Raw genomic sequence first — 22,589 nt, 5'->3', positions numbered from 1 at the left:
AAAGATGATGAACAGGTCAAGAGAGTAGTGCCGAGTTCCCCCTCTCCACCTTATCCCATTAATGCGGATTTCACCAGTTTCCTCTTGTTCTCTCCTCACTTTATCCCAGTCCCAAGCCTCCAACTCAGCACTGCCCTCTTCACCTATCCATCTTCCTTCCCACCTATCCACTTCAGCTACACCCACTTACCACATTCACAGGTACCTTCCCCCCCAGCCCCACACCCCTCCCATTTATCTCTCAACCCACAAGCTTCATTCAGATATGAAGGGCTTATATCTGAAATGTTAATTCTCCTGCTCCTTGTATGCTGCCTGACCTGCTGTGCTTTTCCAGCACCACACTCTTGACCCTGTTTCAGCAGCAGGTTTGCAGTGAACAAATGGTTTGGGCCCTATTTTTGAGGAATAGGGCCAATATTACAGCACATGGAACCGTAGGAGGCCAAATGTATATACTGACCAGTGAAGGTAGGAATGCAGTAGACAGAAGTAGAGAATCCCTGACTAATTTCTCAGCTAAAATAATGAGGAAAAGGAGTTATAATTTGACTACTCCATTTCAAACATGAATTTGAGCACAGGATGGAGGCCAATAAGACAAGGCCGGAAATTCTTACATTCAGCTTTGCATTCAAAGATAGCAGCTGTATATCAGAAATATGCAAGAGGAAAGAGGGTAGGTGTTATTTAATCAAAGACATATTTAAGAAATCCAAAAATATGAGAGAATTGTCTGGTGGGGATCCCATGACAATACCATCTATGAGTGCATATGGCACCATTGAAACTGAATTGAACTGTACAAGTTGCTAAATTCAACGAATTAGATCACCATGATACGGTGTTGGATTACTTAATGGCTTTAAGCAATAGCCAAGTTGAACCTACTTTACATAGAACATAACAGCGCAGTACAGGTCCTTCGGCCCTCGAGGTTGTGCCACAACACTTTGTACAATTCACTTGTCTGTGAAACAAAGCAACTTGATTAGTCACACCTCACAAAGTTTTTCAATTTTTTTTCTTTTTAAAGAGTTGAAGAAAATATGAATTATTGATTGGAGTCTGAGGTGCAAGCATTGTGAGACACTAAGGAAAAGGTGAGTTATTTCGGATACTTTGATCAAAGACTGTCACTCCCCTCCTTTTAAATTTCAGGGATAGCACAGATCTACTTTGTGGTCAGGGACAGTAGAGTACAATCATCAGGCAGATGAGAGCCTCCATTTCTACTCTTATCGGTATATACATTGGGATTCCTACAGTTTCATGTGCTGTATTATTGGCCATATTCCTCAAAGAGGATAGGATATTGAAAGGAAGCAGATATTAAGAGTTTTAACAAGCTTGCAAGTTGATAAATGAATAAGCTCTCAGGATCAGATGAGGTATACCCAAGGCTGTCGTAGGTTGCAAAGGAGGAGATTGCAGGGGCTTTGACATTAATTTTCATGCCCTCGGTCACAGGAGGGGATGCTAGAGGCTTGGAGAGCAGTTAATACTACACTGTTAAAGATGGGTGAAAGGGAAAAACTAGAAAACTACTGGCCAGTAAGTCTAAAATCAGGATAGGGAAACTACTGTTAAAAAAAAATCAGCGAGTTAGAATTAATCTTCTCTTCGAGAAGCTCAGATTAATCAAGGATAGTCAGCATGGCTTAGACTGGAGATCACATCTAACAAATCTGATTATATTTTGAGCTGGTGACGAGATGCATAGATGAGGGTAGTGAGATTGATGTAGCCTCCATGGACTTCAGTACGGCTTTGACAAAAGTAGTTCTGCCGTGTGAGACCAAGAGCTTATGGGATTCAAATTGCAAGAACCAGAGGGTGATGTTTGCAAGGAGTCTTTGACTAAGTGTGTACCTAGGAATGGGGTTTGGTGCTGGGGTTCTTGCTGTTTGTAGTGTACATTAGTGATCTGGACATTTAGGAAGCATGATCTAGAAGTATCAGTAGGTTTTGCAGATGACATGAAAGTTGGTGGTGTAATAAATAGTAAGAATGAAAGCCTTAGACTACCAGTCAATATAGACAGGCTAGTCAAGTGGGTTAAAGAATGGTAAATTGAATTTAATCCTGAAAAGCATGAGGTGATACATTTTGGGATATGTTATGACATGGAGAAAGGCAGCTGAATCAAAAATCAACCTTTCTACTTCTGTATTCACAATAGGTAAAATTAAAACCTTCAAAGATCCTCAAAATTGACCCCAGCAGTCCCTGATCAGACTTTTGAATAACCAATCACACGGAATAATCAATTCCAGACACCAGTTGTATTTTAAACAAAAGATTTAGCAATCTATTAACAACGTAATAACTTAGAAGAGCAAAATAACACTAGGTAATCTAATTGGTATATGCTCTAAAAAAAACATTTGTTTTCAGCCCCATTTTGACAAAACAGACAAATGAAAGTTATGGAATAAATGAGAAAACAAGAAGTTAGGCCAGATTACTCAGTTTTCGTGATACATTGTCCCACAGGCAAAGATGGATTTTTTGGTTGATTTTCTGAAGATGTCAAACACTGTCATATTTACAGTTCACTCAGATAAAGGCAATAGCTATCAGTTTTCTATTGAGTCTCCAACAGCAGCTCATGGGAGGTTAGGCAGAAATTCATGCTGTAGCATCAACAGCCCAATGCCCTTCTTCTCCCCTCTTTCGAACTTTAACCACACACTAACAATCTTCTCATGGCCCCAGTTACCATTCAACATCTGCTTGAGCATTGTCTTTTCCAGACTTCCAGCGACCACCTCCCATGTAGTGGCCTTGTTAATAGCCAACTTTGTTATCTGTTTAACTATAATGTTCTTCCCTGCTAGACTAAGCATCTGCAGAGCTTTTGGTTCAGGAACCAACCTGCAATTAACTTCCAGGCTTGGCCTCAAAAACAAAAGCTTGTTTGATCTGTTTTCTGTTCCACACAAGCTGTTACCCACAGTTCAAAAGTCAGTTTTAGCTCACCGCGCTCAGCTCCAACCGAAAGTGATAAAACAAAAAATTTTTTAAAAAGTGAGGGCTCTAGTAGTATTGTATACACTTCTGGATGCCACACTACAGGAAGAGCATAGAGGAAATTCACCAAGATGCTGCCTGGACTGGAGTGATTCAACTATAAAGATAGGCTAGGACTGTTTTCCTTAGAGCAAAAGAAGGCTGTGAGGGAAACCTGACTGAGGTGTAGAAAATAATGAGAAAGTAATGAGAAAATAGTAAGTATATAGTTTTGGATACTGGTGGGGGGGGGGAAATGACCTACCAAAGGAGAGTTCTCTGGCACTGAGCCTGACAGTGGCCCAGAAGGGAAAGGGGCAGAATAGAAAAGCGCTAGTGGTAGGAGATGCGATTGTTAGGAGAATTGACAGGAGATTTTGTAGTCAGGATCGGGATTCCCGGAAGGTATGTTGCCTCCCTGGTGCCAGGGTCCGGGACGTCTCCGATCGGGTGTATAAGATTCTGAAAGGGGAGGATGAACAGCCAGAAATCGTGTTACGTATTGGCACCAATGATATAGCTAGGAAAAGGATTGAGGATATAAAGTTATTTCAGGGAGCTAGGGTGGAAGCTGCAGCCCAGGATGAACAGAGTAGTGTTCTCAGGTTTACGACCAGTGCCACGAGATAGCGAGGTGAGGAACAGGGAGAGGGTGCAGCTTAACACGTGGCTGCGCAGCTGGTGTAGGAGGGCTTCAGATATGTAGATAATTGGGATGCCTTCTGGGGAAGGTGGGACCTGTACGTGAAGGACTGGTTGCACCTGAACTGGAAGGGGACCAATGTCCTGGGTGGAAGGTTTGCTCGAGTGGTTCAGGAGGGTTTAAACCTATATGGCAGGGGGGTGGGAACCTGGTGCTATGATGTTGTGGCCATACAGAGAAGTGGGTTTCTCAGGGGCAGGAATGGTTGCTGGATGTTCCAGGGTTTAGAACATTTAAAAAGAATGGGGGGGGGAAAGAGGAGAGGGTGTAGTCAGAGAGGGTATCACAGCTACAGAAGCTACCATTGTCGAGGAGGGTCTGCCTACCGAGTCAGTATGGGTGGAAATTAAGCATAGGTCAGCAGATTTTGGAAAAGTGTGAATATAGTAGGGTTGTTGTAATGGGTGACTAACTTTCACAATATTGATGGAACCTCCTTCGAGCAGATGGTTTGGAAGGAGCTGTTTTTATAAGATGTGTTCAGGAGGGTTTCCTAACACAGTACGTTGACTGGCCGACGAGGGGAGAGGCCATTCTAGACTTGGTGCTCGGCAATGAGCCAGGGCAGGTGTCAGATCTTGCGGTGGGAGAGCATTTTGGTGATAGTGACAACTGCCGCCTCACATTTACATAGCTATGGAGAAGGAGAGAAGCAAGCACAATGGGAGGATATTTAATTGGGGAAAAGGAAACGGTGATGCTATCAGACGTGAGTTGGGAAGCATGGACTGGGAGCAATTGTTCCATGGAAAGGGCACTAAAGACATATGGAGACTGTTTCAGGAACAGTTGCTGAGAGTGATGAATAAATAAGTCCCTCTGAGACAGGCATGAAGGGGTAAGATAAAGGAACCTTTGAGGACGAGAGCAGAGGAGCTTCTCGTCAAAAGAAAGAAGGCAGCTTCCGTAAGGTGGAGGAAGCAAGGGTCTTGCTCAGCTCTAGAGGATTACAGGCAGGCGAGGAAGCAGCTCAAAAATGGTCTGAGGAGAGCCAGGAGGGGACATGAAAACGGCTTGGCAGGAAGGATTAGGGAGAATCCAAAGGCATTTTACACATATGTAAGGAATAGGAGAATGATCAAAGAAAGAGTAGGGCCGATCAGGGATAGCATAGGGAACTTGTGCATAGAGTCTGAGGTGTGAGGGGAAGCCCGAAATGAGTTTTTTGCTTCTGTCTTTACTAAAGAAAAGGACCTTGTAGTGAATGAAACCATTGAGGAGCAGGTAAGCATGCTGGAATAGATAGAGATTGAGGAGGCTGATGTGCTGAAAATTTTGACAAACATTAAGATTGACAAGTTGCCAGGGCCAGACCAGATTTGTCCTCGGCTGCTTTGGGAAGTGAGAAATGGGTTGCTTTGCCGCTTGCAAAGATCTTTGCATCCTCGCTCGCCACCAGAGTCGTACCCGAGGACTGGAGGGAGGCAAATGTAATTCCTCTCTTCAACAAAGGAAATAGGGAAATCCCCAGCAATTACAGACCAGCCAGTCTCACGTCTGTCATCTGCAAGGTGTTAGAAAGGGATAGGATTTAGGACCATCTGGAAGAGCATGGCTTGATTAAATGCAGTCACAGCACGGCTTTGAGAGGGGCAGGTCATGCCTCACAAATCTCATTGAGTTCTTTGAGGATGTTACTAGACAAGTTGATGAGGGCCGAGCGGTGGATGTGGTGTATATGGACTTCAGCAAGGCATTTGATAAGGTTCCCCATGGTAGGTTTGTTCAGAAGGTCAGGAGGAATGGGATACAGGGAAATTTAGCTGTCTGGATACAGAATTGGCTGGTTGACAGAAGACAGCAAGTGGTAGTGGAAGGAAAGTATTCTGCCTGGAAGTCAGTGGTGTTCCACAGGGCTCTGTTCTTGGGCCTCTACTCTTTGTAATTTCTATTAATGATTTAGGGGATTGAAGGATGGGTTAGCAAGTTTGCAGACAACACAAAGGTTGGAGATGTTGTTGACAGTATAGAGGACTGTTATAGGCTGCAGAGTGACATTGACAGGATGCAGAGATGGGCTGAGGGGTGGCAGATGGAGTTCAACCTGGTAAACGCAAAGTGATGCATTTTTGAAGGTTGAACTTGAAAGTTGAGTACAGGATTAAAGACAGGATTCTTGGCAGTATGGAGGAACAGCGGGATCTTGGTTTGCAGGTTCATAGATCCTTTAAGCATATGGTGTTTTGGCTTTCATTAACAGGGGGATTGAGTTTGATTTTAAGAGCCATGAGATCTTGTTGCAGCTCTACAAAACTTTGGTTAGACTGCACTTGGAATACTGTGTCCAGTTCTGGTCGCCCTGTTATAGGAAAGATGTGGATGCTTTGGAGAGGGTTCAGATGAGGTTTACCAGGATGCTGCCTGGAATGGAGGGCTTATCTTACAAAGAGAGGTTGACTGAGCTTGGACTTTTTTCATTGGAAAAAAGGAAGAGGGGGGACCTGAGGTGTACAAGATAATGAGAGGCATAGATAAAGTTGATAGCCTGCGACTTTTTCCCACAGCAGAAACTGTTAACATGAGGGGTCATAGTTTTAAGCTGTTTGGCGGAAAGTATAGCGGGGATGTCAGAGGCAGAGAGTTGAGAGAGCATGAAATGCGTTGCCAACAGATGTGGAAGCGAGGTCATTGGGGATATTTAAGAGACTGCTGGACATGCATATGGTCACAGAAATTTGAGGGTTCGTACATTAGGTTTATCTTACATGAGGATCAATGGTCGGCATCTTGGGCTGAAGGGCCTGTTCTGTGCTGTACTGTTCTATATGTAGGGTCCATAAGAAGAAACCTATATACAGGTAGATGGGGGGGTGGGGGACAGTTTTAAGAAAAAGAACAAGAGGTATAGAAGGGATTTGAGAAAATAAATCATCCAGAGGGTAATGGATATCTGGAACATTAAGTATGGTAGAGACAGGAACCCCCAAAATATTTATGTACATGAACACTTTGTTTTCCAGCACTTTACCTGTAACCGAATTAGAATAAATGACTGCCATGGACACAATGACCCAAAGGACCTTTTTCTATGCTGTAAAAGGCGAGTCTGATTCTCACTAATTCTGTTTATACATTTGAAAGAGAGTAGCAAAAAGAAATATTTCTCTTACAATGTTGAGACAAGAGAAACCGTAATGGAGGATAAGGAAATGACAGGGACGCTAAACAAAGTGTCTGTCTTGACAAACATTCTAGATGGTGGAGAAGTACTCATAGATTGGAGGGTGGAAAAAGCAACACTGCAATTCAAAACATAGAATAAGGAGAACTACAGGCTGGCTAGTTTAATATCAGTTGCTTTGAATTCCTTAAGGTTTTAACAAGGCTTAGAAAATAATGACATTATTTCAGGGAACATGGGTTTGAAAGAATGTTTAACAAACAGTTGAACTTTTTAAGGTTGCAGAGCAAGCTAAAGGAAAACTCTTAGATGTATTTTGAAACGACATTTACAAAAATGATAAAAGGTACCAGACTTTTCTAGTACAAAGAGAATTGGTTAAAGAACAGAGAAACAAGTAATTCATGGCAGTTGTCACCCATGGGCCTTAGATATTCAGCCTTTTATTTATTTGGTTAAAGGAACACAGCACAATCTTCCTGGTTTGGAGACAATAGAAAGCCAATTGGGCAAAGGAAGCCGTGAAGGAGATACAATCTGCTCAGGGAAAGACAGGTTGCGAGTAAGTAATTAGGAAAACAGATTATATCAAGAAATGACAGTCTTCAGAAGGAAAGAGAGATACAATGAAGATTCAATAAATTGGCACCCAGGATGAGAATTTGCCTTTAAGATCAAAGAGAAACTTGGAAAAGGCAGTGATTATTGCCATTGCACAGACATTGCAGCTACATCTGTGTCTTGTGACTCGTTGCCAGCAGAGGTGCCTGCACCAAAAAGTAGGAGCAATAAAATGTTTTGCAACTATTTTAAATGAATTTGCTTCATGGAATTGTGATTTGTTCACATCCAAGTTTATAATTACTTGTCCACCCTGCTCCCCACCCTTCAGTGCCTCCCTCCCACTCACTATGCTGCCTTACTGTTCACTGGCCCAGAGTGCAAGGTGGAGAGGTTGTGAACAGACTGACAAGTAGGCATCAAATGACAAGGCAAGGCACTGAATGAAGCAGCAAGAGTACCTTGGGCATCAATGGAACCATGCTTTCACATATGGCAGGGTTGGTACCAGGTTTAGGTACACTAAGGACATTAGCAGAAGTTGGCACTAGTGTGATGGCATAAGATACAATCTGATTTAAATCAGTCCTTTTTTATAAACTGAGTAAGATTTTTCACAGGATTTGATAGGATGGATGCCAGAGGCCATTTCCTTGGCTAGAAAGTCCAAAACTAGAATCGCAATCTGAGTAGCCGTTTTAGACTAAGAAACCTCTTCATTCAGGAGTTGGGAATCTTTGGATTTCTCCGAGGGTTTTTTAAAAAATTAAATATCCAAAAATTAGAATCGGAAGGAATGAGACGCTTATCATGAAAGTAAATGTTATCACTATCCTTTTCAGTTATATAACAAGCCTACTAAAATGATAAGAGCCAAAATCAAGAAAAACAGCAGTTGCACACTTGAAAGAAAATGTGTAGAACTGGTGATAAACCTGATAGAAGATGATGAATCAAAGTAGAATCTTAGCTCCTAAAACTAAACATGCTCCTGCGATTTTACACTCTTGATTTGGTACAGACTCAGTGACAAACTAAGATTGCAAACACATAACTGAAGCATTTGAATTGTTGCTAAAATGAAAAGAAAATAGAACATAAAGGTTTATTGACATGTCCTTAAAGTAGTTTATTTAGAATAAACAGAAATATGATGGAAAATAAGGTTACTAAATTAAACATCTTGAACTGTACATTTTTAAAGACTTACCAACATTGCATTAAACATCCGATTCTAAATTGGTTTCACATTTTAAAATAGTTAATTTTAATTGGATATCTGCAAGGGAGCAGCCATCATTTTATTAAAGGACTTGATCACAAATACAATATACAGCAGTCAACAAGTCACAGGATTTTTGTTTAAATTTCAAATCAGAAGTTATTCAGCATTACATCCTAATTATTACACAAAATTCAAGAACTTTCTACGCACTGCACATGAATTACCAAATTACACAGAAATACTTTACTTCTAGGTCCATAGTCATGAATTTATTTCAAAATTTGCACTTGATGCTTCAACATAAGCAAAACTGTTTGTGAACATGTGCCTAGCCAGCTAATTCTCTCGAACGTAAACAAGTTTATGATGAGTGCTGGAGTAATACTACATTTACCTCATGCAGAAGTGACTCTTCCAGGGACATCTGAGATAATAATTACTTCATATACTATGCTTCAACATAAATAATTTTTAGCTACTCAATGCTGTTTACAGCATCTTCTGGAATTAACATTACACTTGAGAAACTACCACTGATCACAAAAAAATTATGAAGGCATTCAAACATTTGAAGAAAATACAATGCCAACTTTCCTCTCGCCTTGATTTTACGTTGCAATTACTCCATTAGCGATGTTAAAGCATTGACATTTGCAATCTTGCCAAAAATATAAAGTTGTAAAGCTAATTTTCCACAATTTTAGGAAAATTAGTTTTTCAAAATACCATTAAACAAAGGTAACAGCAATGTTCATGAATATAGTACATCAACTTGCCAATGCTTCACAGATTACAAATTAGGATCAGGATTTAGTTTGCGTTAAGACTTATTTCAAGGAGAAACAGATAAGTATCAGCAAAGCCTTTTTAAAAAAAAATGAGTGGAATATATCCAGGAAATTTAATGTACACTTTACAAATGAAAGTATTCCAACTAGAAACAGTAGAGATGAAATGCAATTAGTATTTCATGTATTGGAGCAGAAGGGAAAACTGAATTCAGAAAATTGGAATATAATTATCAATCTTGGCTCGGTGCCTTTGTGCAATACACTCTGCAATCCATACAATGTTCCTGCATTCCTGTTCTTTAAGCTTCACGTATGCATAAAACACCCCAAAGTGGAACTGGTTAAGGAATGCCAACTTGTTCAGTTTAACCTGCAAAACAATCCAAAATTAATGCTAGCAAGATAGAATTCTTAACTGTTGTAGACACCAAAGACATTTTAACATAAAAATGTTAATGTAAACCAAAGTGGAATTGAGGATTAGAATTTAAACTGCTTCCTGAGCCACTCACTGTATTAATTTCAAAACCTCTGTGTACGTGCACAGTTGTTCACTAAAAGATCAGGTTCACACATCCTACCATCCCTGTAGTGGTGTTTGCCTAGGGGATTACTGTTGCACAGAAACTATATACCTAGGGACAACCATAATTGGTGGTGGCTGGATTTGTAAAAATCCACTGAAACAGTCATTTAAGTGTTATTCTTCATAAATCTACTAAGTTTACATTGGAATTTCACAGGATTTCTACAATACCTGAAACACAAAACATTCTTCCAACTCCAGTAAGGAAGACATCTAATACACTAGTTAGAATTACTGAACAATCATGAGAATATCTGCATTTTTCAAATTGCAGATTCTGAATAGCTGATGAATAAAGAATGGAAAGTTCTTTCCAAATTCCATCCATGGCATGTAAATTACCTGTCATTCTCAAATAGCGACTCGACAGGAGTCAGCCACATACAATTAATGTTACTTCTATATTATTGATGATTTAACAAAATATTTGTGTTGCATCAAAACACCAGTAATCAAAAAACCTTAGAACATGCAAGTGCATAAACACAGGCTGCCTTACGTTAGTGCAATTTTCTAAGCCTAAGGGTTTTCATCAAATGTCTTGTCAAGTCTTCACCATTAAAGAGGAGACATGTATGCTGAGATTTGGATGCCTAGAATAGGAAGAACAAAGTCACCTCACCTCTTTTCTGGCTCCTCCACAGTAAGGAATCTAGAATAACGTGGGCCATCTGAATGAACTGGCTTTAAGTGGTTGTCATCTAGTTCATAAAGGTAGTAATCAGCATCTAACAAAGCATTGCTGAGCAATACTTCATTCAATATTTATTACAAAGAGAGACTGAACAGAAAATGCTTTAATTTTTAAAATACGACTGTGCAGTAAAATACATTAGGTAACTCAGGATTATTGGTGCTTTTCTGCCACATCATCTCTTAGCCATTGGGGAATATAGTGCAACACCTCACACAACATTTAATTCAGTGTGACAAAAATAAAATACCTCATGTTCAAAAAATCTATCCTCAAGGGTTTTATCTCCAGGATTGCTGCCAGCGCCTTCAAACAGTAATTTGTATTCCTGTGGGGTAAAAACAATAAGTACAGAAGGAATCTGGCACTCAACTCAATTGTCTTGTGAAATGCAAAGTAAAACTATTACTGCAGTGGGAGCTTATATTTATAACATGTGCATCTACAGTGCATCAAATAAAGAAAATGCAATAATTCCTTGAACACGTATTTTATTCTACATCTAAACCAGTCTAGAAATCAGAGGTAAAAGAGTTCATTGTAAGTTAAAAGAAATTAGTTACTTTTAAATATTAAATTACTTGGTTTGAAACAAAAACAAATAGTGCTCCCTTAAAAGAAAGTCGAAGTATGAATAAAAGAACATCAAGTATGAAATATTATTGCAGGATGTAACAGAAAAAAGCAAGCTATTTAAAGATCAAATGTGTCTGTATTTTAGCATGCACAACTTATTCCAGAATTTTTAAATACAAAAACCAGCACTACTTACTGGATAATAGTCTGCCACAGTCTTCACCTGTTCATAATCATCTGCTCTTGCTAACTGAGCAAGACCTTCTGGATATAATTTTCCACAATGGGGGAAGAGCTTTGCTCGGTCTTCTTTAGACAGCTCTGTCCCAAAAGAGTTTATGGTGATGATGAAAGCTCGCCTGTCTGCTTCAAACTACATAATACAGAAAAAATATCTTGTTTTAATTTCACGATAGGTTAGTTTCTTCTCAACACAAATCTGCACAGCATATGTTTGTCCATATGAACACATTAATACACTTCAATTAGTGTTGCATAACCATGGAAATTAATTTCCTAACTGCAAAGCTAAGCTTGTGATTTTACAGCCTTTTAGAACAAAATAGGAAATGTTTTAAACATCATATTCATTAAAAAAATACAGTTTATTTATTCACAGGATGTGAGCATTGCAGTTGGGCCACCATTTACCTGTATTGCTCATCCTACATTTGCCTAGAGACTAATTAAGTATCAATGACATTGCTGAGAGTCTGCAGTACATGTCAGCTATGCTAAACATGGTAGATTTCCTTCTTGAACAGATGGATTTTTCTTCTAAAATGACAAACAACTGTGGTTACATGGCCATCGTTAGACTTCAATATTTCAAAATTTTATTGAATTCAAACTTCATCCACCATTGTGGGATTCAAATGCATAATTTAAGAACATGAGCCTAGTTTCTCAATTACTAGTCCAGTGACATCATCATCAAGTATTTTATGAAGCAAGGGATATTCCGATCCAAAGACAGTTTCTTTTTAAACTGCACAAGTCAAGAGAAATCAAGACCATTTAGAGTGGTGAAGAATTGTTCTGGGGAAAATGTGGCAGGAAAGGGTGGTTATTTTATCTCAATTTTATCTGCACTCCCAGACATTGTACTTCCTGATCTTTAGTGAATTAGTACCCCAAGCTGATTGATGTTATTTCGTTGTTACTTGAAATCTGATGTCTTCCCACTCAAACTTCAACAAATTTGACTGAGTTTGGCATTATCTGACAATCTCCAGAGTTCCAGCTTACATTTGTGCAATGCTATTACATTCAAATAAATTTAAAGATAATAATATGCAATGATTAAACAGGCTAAATTTATTTCAAATATTGAAATTGGGTTGGATTAAATACTCATTTTACTTACTAAACACAAACAAATATATGTTCCAATTCTGAGAGAAGAAATTAACTAGAATTTGAAATAGCAACTTGGTCAAGTTTTAGGAGAGAGAATTAGTGGTTAGACTTAATTCTGTAGAGTTTATTTTTTAACTCATTTATGGCCAGCTATAATGGCTTGTCTACGTACATATCAAATTCAGTTCAAAGCTAATAAAATCACAACTAATGTAAGCAGTTTGTTTTGCAATCTAGCTAAAGCTGTTACATTGAGGTATTTCTGCCAGTTCCACACCAATTTATAACCACTGCTGCAAATTCTAAGCTTTAATCTTTATTCTGAAGAAAAAGCCAAAGTTTTAAAATCTCAAAATTCAACCACAAACAAGAAACTAAATCTAAATTTAATCAGAGTTTTAGAAAACATACAAGGAATGAATTGACTGTCACAAAATAGTGATACAAAAAACTTAATCATGGCAGTCTTTTAGTTAGACTTAGAATCCTTAATGTGGAAACAGGTCATTCGGCCCATCGAGTCCACACTAATCCTAAAAAAAACAGCATCCCACCCAGACCCACCTGCCACCCTTTCCTTGTAACCCCGCATTAACCATGGCTAATCCACTTAGCTTGCACTTCCCTGGACATTATGGGCAATTTAGCATGACCAATCCACCTAACCTGCACATTTTTGTACTGAGGGGAGGAGGGGTAACCCACTCAGACATGGAGAATGTGCAAATCCCACACAGAGTTGCCTGAGGGTGGAATTGAACCAGATGCCCTGGTGTTGTGAGGCCTCCGTTAACCACGGAGGTGCTGTGCTTAATCTTTAAACATAATACATCAAGTTTAAACTAACATTAATAAAATGTTTCAGAACATTGTGTATTGCTGCTTAAAAACTCACCTCCAAAATAGGACACATTGCATCAGCAGTTGTACCTCCCAATGTCTTGCAAAACTTGTAAAATGATTCAAGATAGGCCTTAGGGTTTGACAGTAGAGGAATGAGGAAAACACAAGTCAGTTACATAGAAACAAGCTTCCAAAAATTAAGTCGTAAAAGTCTAGTAATGCCCACTTTCATATCTCAAACCTATTGTGGTTGAATGATAATGGATTTGATGACATTCAGCAAAAATGTTGCTCGAACATGCACGAAACTTCACTAGAATCTCTCTCAAAAACGATGATTTCCATAGAAGCACAGTAATTTCTTCATTAAGGTTATAGTCACGTTCCTGTGCAACCCCGCACTATACAAGAATTGTGCGTGACAAATAAGTGTTGGCGATATGATCACACTTTAGCCAACACATTTAAAAGTTCACATTTTAGAAAAAGCATTCCCTATTTGTCAAGTGCATTAAAATGAATTCGCCTTGATGAAACACGTGTTATTGCAGAACAACCTGCACTGTTTTATGCTCAGAGAGCCTTTTATCACATTACATATGGGTGCATAAACAATATGTTTGAGTTTTGGCAGAGTTGAATTTTACTTTATTGTATTACAATAGATGCCACATTAACACTTAGCACTAACTGATAAAATCATGCAAAATATCCATAAATTTCATAGAGACAACATATGCCAGTATTCCTAGACTCAAAATGTTGAAAACTGCATTCATCTGCTTTTCACTCCTGGAGTGGAAACAGTATACATTCCAAACATCACCCAAAAAAAAGTCTTGCATTGAAATTAACTTTACCAGCCTTCATATATCAGTTTCCACGCATACTTTGCCAAACTGCCAAAAATCTATTACTAACAAAATAGTTGTCTCAGAACACGCACATTTTGGTGTTTACAGGATTTACAAAATCCATTGCACCCTCATAACATCAGACAGTACAGGAGAAGCCCTTTAGCCCATGGAGTCTGCACCAAAACAAAACTACGCCAAATCTACATTAATCACACTTTACAGCACTTAAGTGCATAGCCTTGAATATTAGACAAGACTTTTTTTTGGGTGATGTTTGGAATGTATACTGTTTCCACTCCAGGAGTGAAAAGCAGATGAATGCAGTTTTCAACATTTTGAGTCTAGGAATACTGGCATATGTTGTCTCTATGAAATTTATGGATATTTTGCATGATTAGTCAGATGCATAATTTTATCAGTTAGTGCTCATTCAAGTACATTTTAAAAGGTTGAGGTTTCCTCTTTGTTAGTTGTGCTTCACATTTATGGAAATTGTACAATAGAGGGTATTTACGGCAAATCTGTTGCACCCACTTATGCATTCTGGATGCTAATACTGGCTGCCCAAGATGAGAATCTGTTTATTTCTTAGTACTGACATCTTTTACGTTGTTGAGAACATAAGCTCATTTAAAGTTCAAGTTACTTTGCCATTACCTTGTACAGTGTATTACGAATAATTTCAATGTTCATTTCATCAAGGTCCTGCTCAGATATACAGTCCTGGAAAAATGCAGCTGTAAAGAAAAAAATCTCATTGAAATCTATAAATAAAATGCAAAGTAAATATGAAAATCTCACACTAAGCATTTAATAAAATCTGGACGGAATGATTTAGTTGAGTATTATATATTTCAGAAAGCACAGAACTAATTTTACTGTGTATCCAGGTTCCCAGAGTTCTGCAGCAGGAAACTGTATTTTAAAACAGACTCTGTACAGTCTGTGTCATGGAACACTAACTGTTGCATCACCTAGATATAGTCAATTGCAAGCGTCTCCCAATAAGATACTCGCCGAAAGAATCACAGATCTTATAACCTTTAAATTAAGTTCAGATATATTTCCGATTGCCTGAGGGGCCCAAAGATTTGCAAAACAGGCTTATTTTCCAAGTAGCCCAAACTGTAAAGGATATGACATGACCTGTTCTGTCAACTAAGTGTTCACACAAATAGCCTCTCTCACTTGGTAAACTTATGTGCACTTTTAATATCAATACTCATTAAAATCTAACAGTAATGTCTGCGGCCTTTCATGTTATACAAAGTATTGTTTCTGCCTCACTACTGTAGATTGGTCATGATTTGGAGATGCCGGTGTTGGACTGGGGTGTACAAAGTTAAAAATCACAACACCAGGTTTAGTCCAACAGGTTTAATTGGAAGCACTAGCTTTCGGAGCACCGCTCCTTTGTCAGGTGGCTGTGAAGGAAACAAATGTAAGACGCAGAATTTATAGCAAAAGTTTACAGTGTGATGTAACTGAAATTATACATCGAAAAATACCCTGATTGTTTGTTGAGTCTTTCATCTGTTAGAATACCATGATAAAAGAAGTGAAACTATCATGGTATTCTAACAGATGGAAGACTCAACAAACAATCAAGGTATTTTTCAATGTATAATTTCAGTTACATTACACTGTAAACTTTTGCTATAAATTCTCCCTTTTACAATTGTGTCCTCCACAACTACCTGAAGTAGCGGCGCTCCGAAGGCTAGTGCTTCCAATTAAACCTGTTGGACTATAACCTGGTGTTGTGTGATTTTTAAACACTGTAGATTGGAAGATCCAAAATCTTTGAGACTGGTTTCTAGATGTTTTGTACTTAATACCCTGTAAGAAGCTGGAAGATCAAGGATAACAAGTTCTCAGGGCATAGTATACTAATGTATTCTATTGTATATTATACTGTGTATAAGTACAATTCTTAAATGCCATTTTCTCACTAATTTTTAATTCACTCATGGGACATGGGCATCACTGACGAAGCATTTTAGCCCATTCCTAGTTGCCCTTGAGAAGGTGGCTTCTTACATTTGGTGTAAGTAAAATACCACCGCCAGTGGGGAGGGAGCTCCAGATTTTGAACCCAATGACATTGAAGAAAAGGTGATGTACTTCCAAGTTAGGGTGGTAAATGGTTTGGAGCTTGCCACTTGATCACTCTACTTTTGTCAACTTTCATCAACTGTTCGGATTGGATTTGTCCTGCCTTTTGTGTATAGGACATACCGGAGAAGTTTTCCGCATTGTCAGGGGTAAATGCCAGTGTTGTGGCTGAACTGCTTGGCTAAGGGTGCAAGTTCTGGAATACAAGTCTTCCATACTATTGTTGGAAGGTTGCCAATGCCCATAGATTTTGCAGTTTCTAGTGCCTCTTGATATCACTTGGAATGAGTCAAGTTCGCTGAAGACTGGCATCTGTGATGCTGGGGACCTCAGGAGGAGGCAGAGATGTAATCATCCATTTGGCACTGCCAGCTTAAGGCTGTTGCTAATGTTTTAGTGCCAAACACAGCAGCAGGATATTTCGATTTTCTACAGTAGTGTTATTGATTTTAAAAGAACATTTAATCTTTGAACACTTAAATGATAACCCCATTTTTATTTCTGAGGTCAAAGTATTACATGCAAACTAGCTTTAATAAGATTGCAATTTGTTCATGCAGTGCTCTAGATCTTTAAATTTTATGGAGGCAATGTACTGACATGTTCCAAAAGTGAATGTTTTCAATTCAAACCCAGTCCTTTGCAACTCCAATATGCACTCTTTACCGTTAAACCTGCCTTTATATTTACTTTTTAGCAGACTAATTGTTCTTTCTGGTCAGTGTCATTAACACCGTGGAGATGTAGGCAGATCACTCTTCCAATTTATACACAGCTATAACATGTCCTAATTGAAGGACTAGGTGCAATGAGGAACATAACTCAACTCAATCAGCACTGTAAATTTTTGCAGTACTCACTAAATAACTAAGCAACCCAGCATAAAGAAAATGAACTTAACTTTCCATTTAATGAACTCAATAAAACAGCATTGCGCAATCTTAAGCATGCTCAACATTTGTCCCTTTAAGTGACTGCAGCTTGGCTGGCTTTCACAAACATAGCAATTTCTTTAAAGTAATCACCCTACTCTGCTATAAAACCATTAGCTCGCTTCAGAAAAATGCTTTCACTCATGTTCTTGGGTCAATCATAGAGTAATTAAACAACTTTTCTCATTAAGAGTTTTCTATTTTAAAAAAAAGCTTTAGAATCATACCTTACCTAAAGGTGTATCAACCAAGATGGCATTGTAAAGTTCTGCTGGTGTCTGGGCAATATTGACTGCTTCCATCTGCTCAAAGCTACCTAAGGGATGGCACTTTGGAACTAACTCAGAAATGGAGCGCTGGTGTAATGTTCCAGTAATCAGGAGAATGACATTGTCTATCATGTAGCTGTACCTGTATCAATAAAATTATACATTAATAGCTTATAAAAGAGCTCAGTCTGAAACCTTAGTTTTTTTTAAAAAGAATGCCAGACTGTTGTAAAATTAGAATGCAATGATTAAGATCATTTGCCTTTAGTGTAGCAAATATCCTAAAGCACTTCAAGAAATGGAGGAGGATTTGACAATAGCAGGACCTCAAACACAAGGGAGCTAAAGAAAGTAGCAAGTCAAGATGAGATAGATTAAGTTTTTGAAAATGTGGAATAAAACATTTTTGAAGGAAATTGTGAATGTAAGAAAATTATGGTTAAAGATTGATTCCACTATTATTGACATAAAGGGAATAGAAAATGAACAAGTAGGAAGGAAAATTAATGGGTCAAAGTGGCAAGTTTCAAAGGTTTAAAAAGAAAAGTGGGTGGGAGTCAGTATGAGATGTGCAGTACATTCAAAGCATCAAACACGAAGCTGAAAGCCAGCAAAGAGATCTTAAAGCTTACCTGGAAGCTTAAACAAGAAAGCCTGATTGAGGCAAATAGCAAAGTCAATCTGATACTTAAAAAATGTCAATACTTCAGGCAACTTGTAATCTTGCAAATGTCTTAAAATCATCCAGTGAAGAAACCTTCTTCTCATAACATTTCTTTTTAAATCAACCTGTCCAAATGTGTTATTATACACCTTTAGATCAGGTGGGAATTGAACTCAGGCCTCCTGACTCAGCAATAAGAACACTATTATTGCACAAGAGCCGTTCCACAACATTTATACTGGGCAGCATTTAGGTTCGTGTGTTGGTTAAGATAGCAGGTATTTTGAAAAGCAACTGCCCTATTTCAGCTAATCATGGTTGGGATGGTGTTCCAAAATGCTTTTAAAACAAAAATGTATATCCTGAAAGGAGTACAATATTTTAAATGCAACAAGCTGCCAACCAATTTGTAAATCATAATCAATATAATAGTTGTATTCAATAGTCATGAAACAATTTTTGCCAACTATCTTCTCTAAAGCTTCTTGCTGTCCACTTTCAAAGTGTATTCTTGCTCTTGGTGCAAAGAATAATATTTGGCGACTGACATTCCAAATTTTCAATACTTGTTTGAATTAGAATATAGAAAGCAGTGGAATATGGATGGTCAGGCATCAAATTTTGCTTTTGATTTGGATGGTGCAATTCTGGGAGTACTTCATGCTCATTAGTATTTTAGGACTTTATCACTATAAAGACTGGGACCTAAATCACTATTAAAGCTTTTGCATTGACATAGCACCTGATAATATTCAAACAGGAATGTGTCCAATTAACCAGTCTTTAAATAATCACCACCTGTATTCAGGTAAACACAAATGAACTGTACTCAAACCCAAATAGCAATGAGTTGATTATGCAGTTAATCAATTTTTGGTTGTTGGTTGAGGAAGGATCGACAGCTCAGACAACTAGAGAAAATAGGATACAAACATTATCCTTAAACCAAGGAAGATTGCTGTCCTGCATTATTTTGACTCATTCACAAGACGTTTTACTCACGTGATGAAATCAAGAAAGCTGCCCAGGGGTTCATATGCATGGTTCCTCATATGCCTAAATTCAACCACCATCTTCTCCTTCAACTTGTCATCAATCACTGACACAGTGAGTGGGGAGGCCTCATTTGCCAGGAAATTGCCATAGTCTGTGCTCTGGAGGTGAAGCTTTAGATCTGTAAGATGTGACAAGAAAATTAACTGTTAAATATTCCACAAGACAATGCTTCTTCATCCCAGCAAAATAGAGATCACCACTAAACAAGGAGTGGAAAATAAATTGCAGGCCAACAAGTTGAGTAGACTTTCATGTACTTCCTTCCTGTAGTCTACCATATTGCTATATGCAGTTTGATGGCACAAATCACCTCAAATATGATAGTTTTGCCATTTGTGGCAATTGAACTGAGACACATTAACATGGGGAAAATGAACATTATCCCATTTCTGATATCCAGCTTCAGCAAATATCTACAGATCTTGCCAATAGATTTCTTAAAATCAACTTTAGATCATAGCATGTAGAGAAACCAACTTCTTTCCAAGGTTATAAATTAAGGTTGCCGTCCTCTGCTGAATCATATGTTGTAGGTTTCAAGCCAAGACTATATTAAAAATAGAGTTGGGTAATCATTCACAGGTACCATCAGAAGGTCCAGCATCTGCTCCTAACCCATGTTACCCTCAAAGATGAAGAGTCATCTTCCTGAACCACGACAGTCCCACGTAGCAAAACTACTCCCAGAGCTGTTTAGGTAGGAAGTTCAACGTAACAATTGAAAAATGACAATATGTTTCATGAACTTAAGGTATAACTTTTCTATCTTAAAACGACCCTTCCTTCTAAGCAGAGGTTGCGAGTTTGAAAGCTGCTGTCAACACAGCCTCAATAAATTGCTCCAATGCAGCTTGCAGATGGTATATAGCAATCTATTGTAGAGAGACAAATTCAGATTTTCTTTCCAGTACCCTGGGAAGAATTCAGACCCAAGGATTATAAATGCAGAGGATTATATGTGACATACAAAGTAAGTGTGTTCAGCTCAACCAATTCACATCAGCAATTATGCTACACATTTTTCTCATTGATCATATCTACTCTCTTTTGTGTGCTATATACCTGTGCTACATCTAACCAAGCTTTAACACAGGTTAAGTATATCTTCCCCAACCTTGCAATCCTCTCTCCAAAGGTCCACTAAATCGTACAGTAGTAGGGTGAAGAGAAATGGGCCAAAATAAGTGTTAAACCAAATCATTTGAATGTGATACAATGCAAGCAAATTGCAGCATATATACCACTAACCTAGACTACACATTTGATTCATTGGGCAGTTCTACAAGCTCAACAGAACACTGGTCAAACCTAGGAAATTGTCATCTGATATACATCCATGCAAAATCCAAACGAAACAGATCCATTTTTAACAAATTTAAGATTGCAAGATACAGTACGCACCCATGGTACAAAATCGTCTAAAACTCTGGGAATGCAGGTAGCTGAGGAAGTCAACATAGGAACAGGAATAGGCTATTCAGATCTTGAAGCCTGCTCTGCCAATCAATGGCATCATGGCTGATCTGTGGCCTAACTCCATTTGGGCTTTTCTTATCCTTTATACCTTTGCCTAGCAAAGATGTATTTATCTCAGATAGAAAAAAAAAGTGATCCATCCAGCATCCATTGCCATTTGTGGAATAGAGTTCCAAGCATTACCACTGTGTGTGTGTACAGGTGCTTCCTAACAGGCAAGTTAGCACACTGGTGCAGCAGGTATTCAGGAAGGCTAATGGAATGCTGGCCCTTATTTCCAGAGATTTGTATTTAAGAATAAGGAAATCTTACTGCAAATGACAAGAATAAGAACAAAGAAAATTTAGAGCCCAGGAACAAGCCCTTCAGCCCTCCAAGCTTGTGCTGATCCAAATAGATAATAGACAATAGGTGCAGGAGTAGGCCATTCAGCCCTTCGAGCCTGTACCATCTAAAGCTATCACCCAATTCCTAAGGATCTGTATCCCTCTGCTCCCACCTACTCATGCATCTGTCCAGACACACCTTAAATGAATCTACCATGCCTGCCTCTACCATCTCTGCTGGCAATGCATTCCAGGAACCTCCCACCCTCTGTGCAAAGTACTTTCCACGTATACCCCCCCTTAAACTTTTCTCCCCTCACCTTGAACACGTAACCTCTTATTATTGAATCCCTCACCCTGGGAAAAAGCTTATCTCTATTCACCCTTCATGATTTGTAGACCTCAATCAGGTCCCCCAATCTCCTTTTTTCTAATGAAAACAATCCTAACTTAATCACCCTCTCTTCATAGCTAGCACCTTCCATACTAGGCAACATCATCGTAAACCTTCTCTGCACCCTCTCCAAAATGTCCCCATCCTTTTGGTAATGTGGCAATCAGAACTATACACCGTATTTTAAATGCGGCCGAACCAAAGTCTTGTACAATTTTAACACTATCTGCCAGCTCTTATACTCAATATCCCGTCTGACGAAGGCAAGCATACCATATTGCCTTCTTGACCACGTGATTCACCTGTGCAGCCACCTTCAGGGTACAATGAACCCGAACTCTCAGATCTCTCTGCTCAACTTTTCCCAAGGTTCTTCTGTTTACAGTATAGTTTGCTCTGGAATTAGACCTCCCAAAATGCAACACCTTACATTTGCCCAAATTGAACTCCATCTGCCACTTCTCCATCCAACTCTCCGGTCTATATTCTGCTGTATTCTTTGATAGTCCCCTATGCTTTCTGCTACGCCACCAATCTTTGTGTCATCTGCAAATTTACTGATTGGACCACCAATGCCCTCTTCCAGATTATTTACTTATAACAGTGGCCCCAGCACTGATCCCTGTGGAACACAAGGATCTGGTGAGCCCACATCTGGAGTCCGAGTGCAGTTCTGGTCCCCTTATTTAAAGGCAAGGTATCATTTCATTGGAGGCAATTCAGAGAAGATTCACTAGGATGATACATGATGTGGAGGGATGGCCTTGTGAGCAAAGACTAAACAGGTTGGGATTCTACTCACTGGAGTTTAGAAGAATAAGAGGTGACCTTATTAAAACATAAGATTCTTAAGGGACTTGACAGGATAAATGCTGAGATGATGCTTCTGTTCATGGAAGAGGCTAAGGCCAGAGGGTATAGTGTCAGAACAAAGGGGTGCCAATTTAAGACTTAGGTGAGCAATTTCTTCTGAGGGTTGAGTATTTTTTGAAATCCTTGCCACAGAACTGTGGGGACAGAGTTCTTGTG

The 22,589-nt window shown here is 38.8% G+C and overlaps 1 protein-coding gene across 1 annotated transcript in view; it reads right to left on the bottom strand.

The window, feature by feature from the left end:
* Positions 1-8,501: 8,501 nt before the first annotated feature.
* Positions 8,502-22,589, bottom strand: part of atp6v0d1 (ATPase H+ transporting V0 subunit d1) — a 41,645-nt gene continuing 27,557 nt past the window's right edge. Inside the window, exons 2-8 of the mRNA XM_043707102.2 lie at positions 19,311-19,482; positions 17,608-17,786; positions 14,986-15,065; positions 13,524-13,601; positions 11,466-11,642; positions 10,944-11,021; positions 8,502-9,783 (exon numbers count right to left, since the gene is read on the bottom strand). Of these exons, the coding sequence (XP_043563037.1) occupies positions 9,622-9,783; positions 10,944-11,021; positions 11,466-11,642; positions 13,524-13,601; positions 14,986-15,065; positions 17,608-17,786; positions 19,311-19,482 (926 nt within the window). The 3' untranslated portion in view covers positions 8,502-9,621. The remainder of the gene's footprint in view (positions 9,784-10,943; positions 11,022-11,465; positions 11,643-13,523; positions 13,602-14,985; positions 15,066-17,607; positions 17,787-19,310; positions 19,483-22,589) is intronic.

This window comes from Chiloscyllium plagiosum, unplaced genomic scaffold, assembly GCF_037043375.1.
Source record: "Chiloscyllium plagiosum isolate Xiang-an unplaced genomic scaffold, Cpla_swu_hap1 HiC_scaffold_17, whole genome shotgun sequence".
Lineage (NCBI taxonomy): Eukaryota > Metazoa > Chordata > Chondrichthyes > Orectolobiformes > Hemiscylliidae > Chiloscyllium > Chiloscyllium plagiosum.
This window is presented reverse-complemented; position numbering and strand designations above follow the sequence as displayed.